Consider the following 12,874-nt stretch of genomic DNA (forward strand, 5'->3'; position numbering starts at 1 on the left):
AAGATTTCACTCCTGGATAGAGAACATTTAAATGTTACATTAGATTGGCTTTAAATTCCCAGACATAGACAAATATCCTGATATTTACAGTGGAGCTATGAAGTCTCCTATGCTAACCTATGTAAGGGAAGCTAAAAAATGAGAGGCTGTCTTGAGGACATATAACAATGATTTAAAGAGAACCAGTCCAAACTGCAGGCACCAGGTTATGGAGCTGGGGTGAGCTGAGAAGATTGATATACAGTTTTGGGAGAAAATATTCAGTATAATCTGTGTTTTAATCCTTTAATCCTCTGCTCTTTTGGGATCTTCAGTCCAGTGGGCGGTCCTATCAGTGACTCACAGCTCCCTGAGCACATGCTTAACAGAGAAAGCTGTCAGTCATTGATAGGACCACCCACTGGACTGAAAATCCCAGAAAGAGCAAAGGATTAAATGATGAGAACACAGGTTGTACTGAATCCACTCCAATAAAACAATATGTTAATTGTCTCAGCATCCCCTGCTCTATAACATGGTGCCTGCAGACTGAACTGTATTTTCATGGTGACAGGATCCTTTTAATTCAGTATTTTCATGTAAACGCAATGCTGCCAGTGCTCCAAGAGACATTCTGTAAATCCTGCTTGCCTCGCAAACACAGAGTGATTGACAACTTTTCCTGCATAAGTTTATATGTAGAGAGAAATGTCAATCAACTCCATGTGCATGGGAGAAGCAGGGCACATAGTTTTTATCAGTTCTGGCAGCATCTGCATAGAAATATTAAATCAGATCATAAAAAACTATAATTCCCCAAATTCAGCATCACATCCTGTTTTTTTTTTCACCCTTTATATTGGGGACATCACAGATCGACCTTTAGGACATCATTTCGGAATGGGAATAGATAAAAATGCATTCACATAACTTCCTAATCTCCGTGTAATAACAGAGGCAGTGATGAGCGGCCGGACATAATCGAATTGCTGTGCTTCCACTACACATCAGGTCATCAGTAACGACCAACCCTGTATAGATAAGATCCCTTACACGTAGGTAATCATTGCTAATAATGAATTGCAGAAAAATATTTCTGGATGGGTCCACACCCTGACAATAAATCGCATATCAGTGCATACTGTCTACTGTCATGTACTGCCGCTGTCATTGAGTTGTGTAATGATGTACAATGCGCTCTCTGTTCTTTTTGCAAGTACTTCTCACATTATGGGAGGCATTTAACCATTACGATACGGTGGTTTCTGGCAAACAAAGGGTTGAGGTTGGCCTGTGTGTGACAGCTGTGGCGAACACTCCACCTCCCTGTGTGTGAGGAAGGTCTGGTAACAGGATCTGCCTGTACTATCAGCTGTCGCTGTGTACTGTGCTTGTTTGCCCTTTAGTGCTGCCTGCATGCTCCGCATCCCTTGTCAACTTCTCTAAGGGTGTGCCTGTGTGACCTGTTGTGTGTCAGGAAACTTCCACATCTGAATTTACCTCGATGACAATAATAATAATAATAATAATAATAATAATAATAATAATATAAAATATGTAAAAGAAGAAAATATAAACATCAATGTAGAAAAAAATAAATGCATGAAAAAACCACTTAAAAAAACCTTAAGGGTGCAATAGTGAAGGTAAAATCTTAAAAAAAAACAAAATAAAATTGTTTGTGGCCAGCTTTACATATTCTAAGACTTTTAATACCACTAGAAGTTGCTAAAGAGCCAGAATGAATGTAAACCTCCGGATGAAACTCTCAGACAGTGTTCGGCATTGAAGATGTTAATAATTATGAAGGATTGTTACGACAAGGCCCCACCCTCGTGCGGGGAGGGTGTCGTCGCTGACTGCCACATGCGTATGTCCAGGTAAGGATCTAATATGAATGCTGCCTGACAAGTCGAGTAGGAAACTCCACGTGAGGTGACCTGGAGAAAAAACAACGCAAGAGTGTTTCTTGGCAACATGACAGTGGTCCGTGCAGGTGCTCAGAGTTCGAGGCATTAACACAGGCTGGGAAGTTGTCTACTACGCCGAGTAAAGGGCTGACACTTGTGTACTGAGGATTACTGGTTGAAGACATCTACAGCAGCAGGAAAGGGGTGGAGAAGGATTTAACAGGACTTCCACTGATCACTGCGAAAATCCTTTCTCAGACAGTCTCTGGAACTCTTGGACATGTTTACAGATGTGAGGAGCAACTGAGCAGGCACTAAGATACAAGAATCAGACATTCGGGTCACTTGTTGGACTATCTGGACTTAAACAAGATGATGCGATATAAAACAGCGTCAACTGTGACGACCTCAGAGACTTCCCAGAAATCAGTGAGTATAGATGAATTGAGATACGTATTCTGTAAATTCCTGGATTACATAATAATCATATTTAATTCTTGGTTAGGCGTCATTAAAAGGTCACAGTTTAAAAGATGCGACACCATGTCATAACACTTTATCAGAAATTAATGCGGAGTAAATATATACAAACACATACACACACATGTATATATGCTACTTATATGGCATCAACATAGTCCACAGTGCGGATACTGTCATCACTCTTATCGGTCTCTGTCCCCAAATAGTTCTCACAAGCTAATTATTAATCTCACAAACTCACATGATCAGTTTTATAGAAACAAAATTAGATAACACTGGGAGAACTTACAAACTCTAAGCAAGACCCCCGAGCTTCAAGGCAAAACTGCCAACCACTGAGCCACCAAGCTGCCCATAGAGTTCTACACACGTAAATTCTGTCCATGGACACCCAGAATAAATAGAAATAATTTTATTCATATAACGTCAACATATTCCGCAGCACTTTATAATTAATTGGTAACATATACAAACAATAAATTCAATACAAGGTAAGACAGTTGAACAGTTACAGGAGGAGTGAAGGCCCTGCTCGCAAGCTTACAATCTACAAGGATGTCATCAGACCATACTGTTCCCCTAGTCCTCATACTCTCATCTGATGATTAAGCTGTTGCAGAAGATAAGTTAGCAAGTGTAAGTGATTTAGAATCTTTTTTTCTGCAAATTATGAGAACATTTAATTGCACATGGCCAACATTGAAAAGGTCTGCCACAGAAAAAGCCCGCTCTATAAACTAGAGAAGAGAGTCTCTGTGAAGAGCTGTGGTGGTCTCAGTATAGGCATGTGTTATATTGTCAGCCATCGATTTCCATGGTTGCCATTTACTGCTACATTGAGTATACAGTGGCTGCATTGAGCTAACACTGGGTTTAAAGCCCATCGCTGGGGTGGAAGAACCTGTTCCCAAAGTGCTCAGCTGCTTCAGCCTAAGAAGAGATTGTCCAATGGTCTACAAATAACAAGCTACATTAATGTTCATCTCCTTGCTTTCATGTTTAAAATATGCAATAGATAATAATTTTATAATTATGCAATAATGTAGCCATTTTATGAATTAGATACTGTTGTGAGAACTGTTAAGAAAATCATGAGAGGTGGCTCCCAGGTACCAATGGAAAATCTGTTTTTGTCTCCCTCCTCCTTACCAGGTTCTGGCTACATTACTGGTGTTTTCTTTTGTGGCAGGTGCATCTCTGGGTACCTTATAGAAGCCCTGCCATGAAGAATTTTTTTATATTTAATCTATTTATGTAATGTAGTGTGTATACGTTAATATACTCCCCTACGGCTGCTCTCTCCGGGATCCAGCACCATTCTTCTCCTCTTCTCAGTGACATCACCACACTTCAGATGTTCCGGCTCACTCTATGCTCTATGCGTGAAGGGGAGGCCTGTTTTACAATGTAAGTCTATGGAGCTTCATTCTGACGCTCCATAGACTTTAACTGTAGAAGTCACTTCTGGGTCACGCAGAGCGCAGCGTGACTCAGAGAGTCTGAAGAGCGGTGACATTACTGAGAAGAGTAGTAGAACAGCATTAGACACAGGAGATGACGGTGAGTATAATAACACAGTCGCACTAAAATACATGTATAAATACACAGATTTATTAATAAAAAATCTTCATGGGAGTGCTTCTTTAAGACCCCGAGGTGACTGTCCATTACCTATTAGTACAGTATTTCTCTAAGGCTGGGTCCACATAGCGTTGCAGGCCTCCGTTAGACGGACTACGTTACACCGTGGCATAACGCGGTGTAACGCAGTCCGTTAGCGCTACCATTAATTCCTATGTCGGACGCATCGCTAGTGCACACCCACAATGGGCGTGCACTAGCGATGTGCCATCATTGAGTGACGGACCCTGGGACATGGGCTGCAGCGTTTCCGGGTCCGTCACTACTAGCGCAGATAGAGCATCTGCTAGCTCTATCTGCGCTAGCGCGATGGAATGCCGACACTTGCGTTAACAGCAGCCCATTAACGCATGTGTTGAACGGGCTGCTGTTAATGCAATGTGAACCCGGCCTAACACTTCACACACTACCTTCACCGTTATTGTTTTTGTAACTACTGTATTGCACTGAGACCATGAGCTTTTTTTGGTTGTTCACTATCATAGAATGTAGTGTAGTAAAATGTTACTAGAATGAGAATGTGTTAGTTGTTTTCTATATCTCTCTAAGTCCCTATAGTGATCAAAGTTTTGCTTCAGAAGAAACTTGTAGGGTCTGGGTGTTGGGATTATAATGCAGAAACGAAAAGGAAATCTTATCACGGGAACACAAAGGAGGAGGCTTACTAAAGAATTTACATCAGTTTTCTATTCTGTATGGTTTATAATTTGATGCATATTTTGTACTAAATAAATCACCTCCACAAACTGAAAGAAGGATAACATGCAGAACCCATTCTCTATAAATGTGACACATATGCTTTTGCTATTTCAGATCAAAAACATGTCTTCAGTTTTTTAAAAATGTTCCCCAATGTCTCCTTCTACAGTTCAGCTTTCTTGAAATAGCTCGTAGGGATGTTGACAAATCATGTCTGTGACAGCTTGTTTCCTCCACTTGTAACGTGTCCTATCACCTGATAAATACCTGTCAGGCACACATATTTCATTTAGGAATGTGGGATTGCTGGATCGCTGTGTAGACAATCACTCTGATGACTCAAATTATGAGCAAATTACGTGTACAAAACTCACATGTAAATGTCCAAATTAATACACATAAATATGAAATTTACCATCTATGTTGATTCATTTTTTCAGTATGACGATGGATTTATATTTGGGTTTTTATTCGTATATGATTACTTCTGAACATAGCATATTACATGTCAATTAACATTTATAAAATGTAAAATATACTCCATATTGTTCACACTCAGAAATACATTTTGAAATGGTGTAAAATCTCTATGTTTGGCTATGTGTATCACAAATAAAATGTTATCTGTGCTACATATAGCCAATATTTTCCATTCTTCAGCTGTTTGATTTATGAAAACACATCGTCATTGAGTGAATACAGTGGAGTATCTTGATTAGGACCCTCAATTCTTAGTAAAAGCAGAAAACTGCTACAAAGAAGACTTGGCACATCTGTGCACCGTAGACATCCAAATTATAATAATAGACTGTGGAATTTCTCCTTCAATGGTCCAACAGGCAACATCACATTAACATTACTACTGGGTTCCCTTAATAATAATAATAATAATAATAATCTTTATTTTTATATAGCGCTAACATATTCCGCAGCGCTTTACAGTTTGCACACATTATCCTTACAGAATATGTGTTATTGGTGGGACCCATCCACAGGACACACTGTTATCCGCTTATAGCCTAGCAAATAGTCATTGTCTTAAGTACAGACCTACTCTTACGTTAGCCATGATGTCCACATAAAACCTGTAATTCTGCCCGTATAACACAAACCATACTGTCCAGTTAACCTTGTTCACATTGCATCAGTCATTGTTCAACTATAATGGCAGCTGCAGTCTTTACATAATACCAGCCAAACTGCATAGAAAATTCCACTTGCAGTGCCACAAATTACCAGCCACAATGCCACAAAATGCAACTCGCAGTAAACCAGCTCTATATATTACCAGCTACTGCCCAGAGATTATCAGAAATATTGACTACAGATAACTAATCATTGCCTATATCTAATACATGCCACATTGAACACATATTAGCAATAATGCTCACATAATGCTAGTCATATAGCATAAATTCATACTAGCTACACTGTCACATGATACCAACCAATCCATAAAGGCTAATGCCTAAGGAAAACCTTCGTTGATAGAACTGATTTTCTTAAGATAGTCATACACGTTAGACAGCTGATGGCTGAATGATCACTACTAAGCAAATCCTAAAATCATATCCTGTTAGACAGTCTTAATTTGACAATCACTGCTTTAGAGGATACATGCAAGCAAGCAATTTTAACCCCTTCACAACATTTGACATACATTTACATTATGGTCAGAAAGGGGTTCCCGTGAAAAGACATAAATATACGTCTTGGCGATCCTGTGGGCACTGCAGCAGTGCTCTCATGATCGCTGCCGGATATTTGACCACATATGGGGTACTGGCGTTCTCAGGAGAAATTGTGTAACAAATTGTACTATTCATTTTCTCCAACTATACCTTTAGAAAATTAAAAACTTGGGGCCAAAGCAACATTTTAGTGGGAAAAATGGTAATTTTCCATATACTCAGCTAAATGTTATACATTTCTGTCAATTGCTTGAAGGTTAAAAATGCTCAGTACACACCTAGGTAAATTCCTCAAGGGGTACAGTTTGCAAAATGGAGTCACTTGTGGGGGTTTCTGCTGTTTTAGCATGTCAGGGACTCTTCAATGTGACATGGCATCCACAATCTATTCCAGTCAATTTTGCACTCCAAAAGTCAAATGGCGCTCCTTCCCTTCCCAGCCCTGACGTGCACACAAACAGTAGTTTTCCAACACATATGGGGTATTGGCATACTCAGGAGAAATTGCACAATAAACTGTATGGTCTATCTTCTCACATTATGCTTGTGAAAAGGAAAAATTTGGTGCAAAAATAACATTTTTATGGGAAAAATGTATTTTTTTTTGTATTTTCGGGACACAATGTTATAAAATTCTTTGAAGCACCTGAAGGATCAAGTTGCTCACCACACCACTAGATGCATTCTTCGAGGGGGCAGTTTCCAAAATGGGGTCATTTGTGGGGGTTTCTGCTGTTTAGGCACATCAGGGGCTCTCCAAACACAACACTGTGTCCGCTATCTATTCCAGTCAATTTTTCACTCCAAAAGTCAAATGGTGCTCCTTCCCTTCCAAGCCCTGCCGTGCACCCAAAGAGTAGTTTTCCACCACATATGGGATATTGCCGTATTCAGGAGAAATTGCCCAACAAACTGTCCATTTTCTCCTATTACCCTTGTGAAAAGTGCAAGATTTGAAGCTAAATCAACATTTTTGTGGGAAAAAAGTAAAATTGTATTTTTTTACCAACCATATTGCTTTAATTCGTGTAAAGCACTTGAAAGGTTAATAAACTTATTTAATGTGGTTTTGAGCACTTTGAGGGGTACAGTTTTTAAAATCGTGTCTCTTTTGGGTATTTTCTGTCATTTAGACCCCTCAAAATCACTTCAAATGTGATGTGGTCCCTACAGAAATTGGTTTTGTAAATTTTGTTGGAAAATTGAGATATTGCTGATTAACTTTTAACCCTTCTAACTTCTTAACAATAAAAAAATATGTTTCAAAATGCTGTAAAGTACACATGTAGTAAATGTTATTTATCAACTATTTTGTGTGATCTAACTACCTGGTTTAAAGGCTTAAGAATAAAAATTGCTAAATTTTCAAAATGTGTGTCAAAATTCCGATATTTTCACAAATACCGTATTTTCCGGCGTATAAGACGACTTTTTAACCCCCGAAAATCTTCTTAAAAGTCGGGGGTCGTCTTATACGCCGGGAATCGACTTGTACGCCGGTGTATATGGTGGGTGGGGAGGGGGAGTGATCCTGATGACGAGGGGGCGTCTCACAGGAAAGTGAGTAATCCCCATTACCTTATCCTAGCGGTGCAGCGTGGGGGTGTCAGTGCTGGGAGCGGCGGCGGCTGCTGTGTTCTGGTGCGGCGGCTCCTCTTCTGTGTGGGGCCTCTGTGCTGTGAGGTGGCGGCGGCAGCGGCGTATCTTTATCCAGTTGGGGCTCCTCCGGCATCTCCTTAGCCCTGGAGGCCCCGCCGCAACTCCATCGGTGCAATGTGGTGGCCTCCGGGAAAATGGCCGCTGCTCAGATTCAGATCTCGTGTCCCGAGATTTCGGGACGAGATCTGAATCTGAGCAGCGGCCATTTTCCCGGAGGCCACCGCATCGCACCTATTGAGCTGCCTCCGGGAAAATGGCCGCTGCATTGCACCGATGGAGTTGCGGCGGGGCCTCCAGGGCTAAGGAGATGCCGGAGGAGCCCCAACTGGATAAAGATATGCCGCCGCCACCGCCACCGCACAGCACAGAGGCCCCACACAGAAGAGGAGCCGCCGCACCAGAGCACAGCAGCCGCCGCACCAGAGCACAGCAGCCGCCGCCGCCACTCCCAGCACTGAGACCCCCACGCTGCACCGCTACGATAAGGTAATGGGGGATACTCACTTTCCTGTGAGACGCCCCCTCGTCATCAGGATCACTCCCCCCCCCCCCCCCCAAAAGGCACATATTCACCGGCCCTATAAGACGACATAGGGTGTATAAGAAGACCCCCGACTTTTAAGAAGATTTTATATTTTAACTGGTAAAGTTGGGGGGTCGTCTTATACGCCCAGTCGTCTTATACGCCGGAAAATACGGTAGATGCAAAAAATATCAGCCTAAATTTACCACTAACATGAAGTACAATGTGTCATGAAAAAAAACAGTCTCAGAATCACTGGAATGCATTGAAGAGTTCCAGAGTTATTACCATACAAAGTGACACTGATCAGAATTGTAAGATTTGGCTTGGTCAGGAAGGTAAAAACAGGTGCGGTGGTGAAGGGGTTACTACAGGTATAGGTTTAAGCCATAATTGGGAATGAATCCAAATAGCTACCCCACCAAAATAGAACAACATGCAAGATATACCGTAATGTGCAAATGTTTTAGGCAGGTGTAGCTTATTTGTATTAATTAACAAGATGCAAAGTGAAAGAACAGAAGAAAAATCTAAATCAAATCAAAGTTAATTGTGACTGCCCTTTATCTTCAAATCTGCATCAATTCTACTAGGTACACTTGCACACAGTTTTTTAGGGAAAAGCAAGAAGGATGTTCCAAACATGTTGGAGAACTTAATACAGATCTTCCGTGCAAACCCTTCTGTCTCTTCATAAAATCCCAGACAGACTCGATGAAGTTGAGATCAGGTCTCTGTGGGGGCCATAACATCACTTCCAGAACACCTTGTCTTTTTTTATGCTGATGCTAATTCTTAATGACATCATCTGTATGTTTGGGGTCATTGCCCTACTGCAGTGGGGGCAGCAATGCAATGCAAAAAGATCAGTAAGTAATAGTAGAAGTGGTGGGATAGCCGGGCCCCCAAGTGTCCAGCTAATGGACTCTCATGGGCAATCCGCAACAACCCCTCTCTAAATCGAGAGGGCATGACCAGCTGTCTTTCCCTCAACCACTCCAGTTGGGGGGTTACAGGGAAGAGTCTCCCGGTACAACCTCCCCTGGTCCCAGAATACTCTCTCATTGTTGGATTCGGAGATGGGCTTCTCTGCGAGGTCCCTCAATACATCTTGATAGGCATCTGAATGCATAGCCGCCTTGACTAAAGGCCCCAACCACACTGGAACCCTTTGGAACCTGCTCTGAGTCCATAACTGGTTCTATCATCCCGCTGGATGATGGTTCCAGAAGGCAGTGCCTTACCTGCATTCTGGGCACTCTGCCTACTGGTGACAATGGCTGTGTATGCTGTCCCTGCAATGGAAAACAGCTTCCCATCATCCTGACTCTGCTGTGGATACCACTTTCCCACCATCCTGACAGACTAGGCACAACATTACAAGACCATAAGCTAATGCAGCATTATAATAGTATGGATCATCCTAAGAAGGAGTACTGACTATATAGTGATAAGGCTGTACAGGGTATATTTTTGTGTGCAAGTGCATACCCATGCTTAACCTATCCAGATGTATCCCACAGACTAGTTTCAGAGTAGCATTTACTTTATACATCTGAGCCAAACTGATTGGGAACATTCTAAGCTTATGGAATTTGGTGTTTGAAGATGCCACAAATGTAGATTGTGTTCTGTGCACAATGTTTTTTTTGTTCTAATTTCTATATTGCATGTAAAAAATAATAAATAGTTCAGAAAAAATATGTGTAAAAAAATTAACAAATGGCAGTAAGCACCTAGCAAAATTTCGAGCCTCTAGGCTAATAAGTTTGAGAAGAGTTCATGAACAACATAAGAAGGAGAATAAATATTGACTTGAAGCTTTGTAAAACTACACACTAACACACTTGTGCTTTATTTTTCTTTAGAACTTCATGTAAGTGATATGTAAATATAAACTGACAGTCTGCACAAACCTATTGCATTCAAGTTGACTTGTAATTCCAAACAATTCTTTTTCACCAGTGCTCTTAAACTTTTCTCTACTTAAATAAAATTGTTAACATACTTTATTTCTAACTTTTGTTTTTATGAGAACTATTTTTGCACTCCTCTTAATTTTAAAGCCCCTATTTACATTAGATTAAAAGTTAGATGAACCCGTCGACTTGTGTATAGGGGCCCCCTGACATTAATACATGTTGGGGGAGAAAAGGAGCGGACAGTTTGAATTCCAAATTTCTTTTTATTCAGGTGGCAGTTGCTACCAGAGCTGGCAGAGTAATATTAGTGTTATAGAATACTATTCTTTGCCTTCTTCAGCAACTGGCAGGTGGATGTCTGTAGAATTTTTGTATTTAAAGAGAATCTCTCAGTAGGATCAACCCTCCTAAGCTGTCTATATGGGCATTTAGGTCATAGGAAGATGAATAAAATGATACCTTGATATCTGTGATCCGATGTCTTATTCCAAAGAAATCCAAGCTTTTCTAATATGTAAATGAGCTGTTCAGGGTAATGGTTCGGAAACTGATGTGCATGAGAATCTGCCTCCAGAGCTTATTTTTAATAAAAGGGGGCATTTTTTTGTGCTGTGAAGATTCTTCGATGCTGAGAGCAGCGGGCCCATGATCGCAGGTATACAATATCAGTACATGCGGCCAAGTGCTGACTAGACGTGCAAGGGTATTGAGCGAGGCTGGACACGTCTAGTCTGAATGTGACTGGAAGTATGCAATTCGCCTACTTACGGTAATATGACCGACTGCTCCCAGCACCTGAGAACTCTCACAGTGCGCAGTACGCAATATGTGAAGATTCATAGAGTGACTGCAGATTTGTAGCCTAAAGCCGAACAGTACCTTTAATGCTTAAATCCTGAATAGTTCTGTTAAGGGGCTATACCAGTAAAAAAAACAGTCTGATATTGAAAGATGCATGTCGGGGTACATGAGAGAAACAGTTTAACAATGTAGAACTGTTAAAAATCTGTAGAGATCTCCACTTTTCTGCCTCAGAAGGGATTGAGATGAGAAGCATTGGTAGAGATAGGAAAGAATAGGTTACATTATTATTGAATCATTCTGTAAAGCATATGGGGTCATGTAAAAAGTTCTCAGTTCTCCTGACTAGACATGAGCGAACATTGTCAGCTCCCTCCTTATTCAGCTCGCTAATGGAACTTACCAAATAGCTGCAGCGTTTACCCGGATACCTGGATCCCTCCTGATGATCAGGTGTCCGGCTCCGTAGCTGCATGTGTCACGGCTGTGTGACATTCACAACACACAGGCTCTCCATACATGTGTTGCGACTGTCACACAGCCACAACACATGCAGCTGCGGCGCCGGACACCTGATTATCGTACAATGCTCCTCTGGGAATTTAAATATGCAAATTGCCTCTTCTGAGGTTAAGTCCTCTTTTTCTCAGAAGAGGCAATTTGCATGATTATCGGGAGAAATCCAGGCATCCGGGTTAACGCTGCAGCTATTCAGTAAGCTCCATTAGCGAGCCACATAAGGAGGGAGCCGACTATGTTCTCTCATGTCTACTCATGACTTCGACTTTGCAGCGTCTTGTCTACTGCTGTAACTAATAACTTTATTCCAAGCCATGTCGCTCAACGGTAATCGTGCTTCAAAAGACGCAAATTACCAGTAAATATACCCTATTGGGTTAATTTTCTGAATTACTTTCAAAGCCTAGAAAAATAATCTTTTTCAGATTTTAAATCTGCAAATTATCTAACCATAACTATTGGGCAGATTAATGAAGACTTGTGATGGTAAATCAAGTGATTGTACGGAACGTCAGCTGCCATGATCATCTGCTCTGCACTGTGCTCAATGTCATGGGAGGACAGAGGCTCAGTGAATGTCTTAATGAATATTTCAATTGTCTACAAAATTTCTTGTTACAGAATAAGATTTCTGTCACAAGATGAAATAATCAGCACATATTTCATGCTTTAATGAAGCCAGAATTTAAATGGTCTGCGTGCATGTCAAAAACAAGATGGAGCGCTAATTACAAAAAATATAAAAATGTATATGCTGTAATTTGTTTCAAAAAGGAGAATATCAGCAAATGCTACAGTAAAGCATTGGCTGATTTATGCCTGCTGAATACCAATAAATTACAAGTGAAATATATGCATTTTCTCCAAATAAAAATAGAATAGAAAGATGAGGTGTATAGGACATGTTCTTCTGATGTTTATAGGCCTACGTCGGGAGAAATAATGATCAGGAAAGTTGAACTGGAAACTTGTGGGATCCCCTATTCTCAAAATAGATGAGCCTCTGTCAGAAGTGTCTGGAAGCTGATTACTCCATTCAGAGCACAT

At 40.9% G+C, this 12,874-nt stretch overlaps 1 protein-coding gene across 3 annotated transcripts in view; it reads left to right on the plus strand.

The window, feature by feature from the left end:
* The first annotated feature begins 1,478 nt into the window (after window positions 1-1,478).
* MYZAP (myocardial zonula adherens protein) overlaps window positions 1,479-12,874 on the plus strand; it is a 125,677-nt gene continuing 114,281 nt past the window's right edge. For 2 of the 3 annotated variants that reach the window (XR_013215665.1, XM_077263820.1), the window contains exon 1: window positions 1,479-2,318. Coding sequence is in view for 2 of the 3 variants with exons in the window: in XM_077263820.1 (XP_077119935.1) it covers window positions 2,262-2,318 (57 nt within the window). In the remaining variant the exon portion in view is untranslated. The remainder of the gene's footprint in view (window positions 2,319-12,874) is intronic. The other variant, XM_077263821.1, reaches the window with a different exon arrangement.

This window comes from Ranitomeya variabilis, chromosome 5 (genome assembly GCF_051348905.1).
Source record: "Ranitomeya variabilis isolate aRanVar5 chromosome 5, aRanVar5.hap1, whole genome shotgun sequence".
NCBI classification, from domain to species: domain Eukaryota; kingdom Metazoa; phylum Chordata; class Amphibia; order Anura; family Dendrobatidae; genus Ranitomeya; species Ranitomeya variabilis.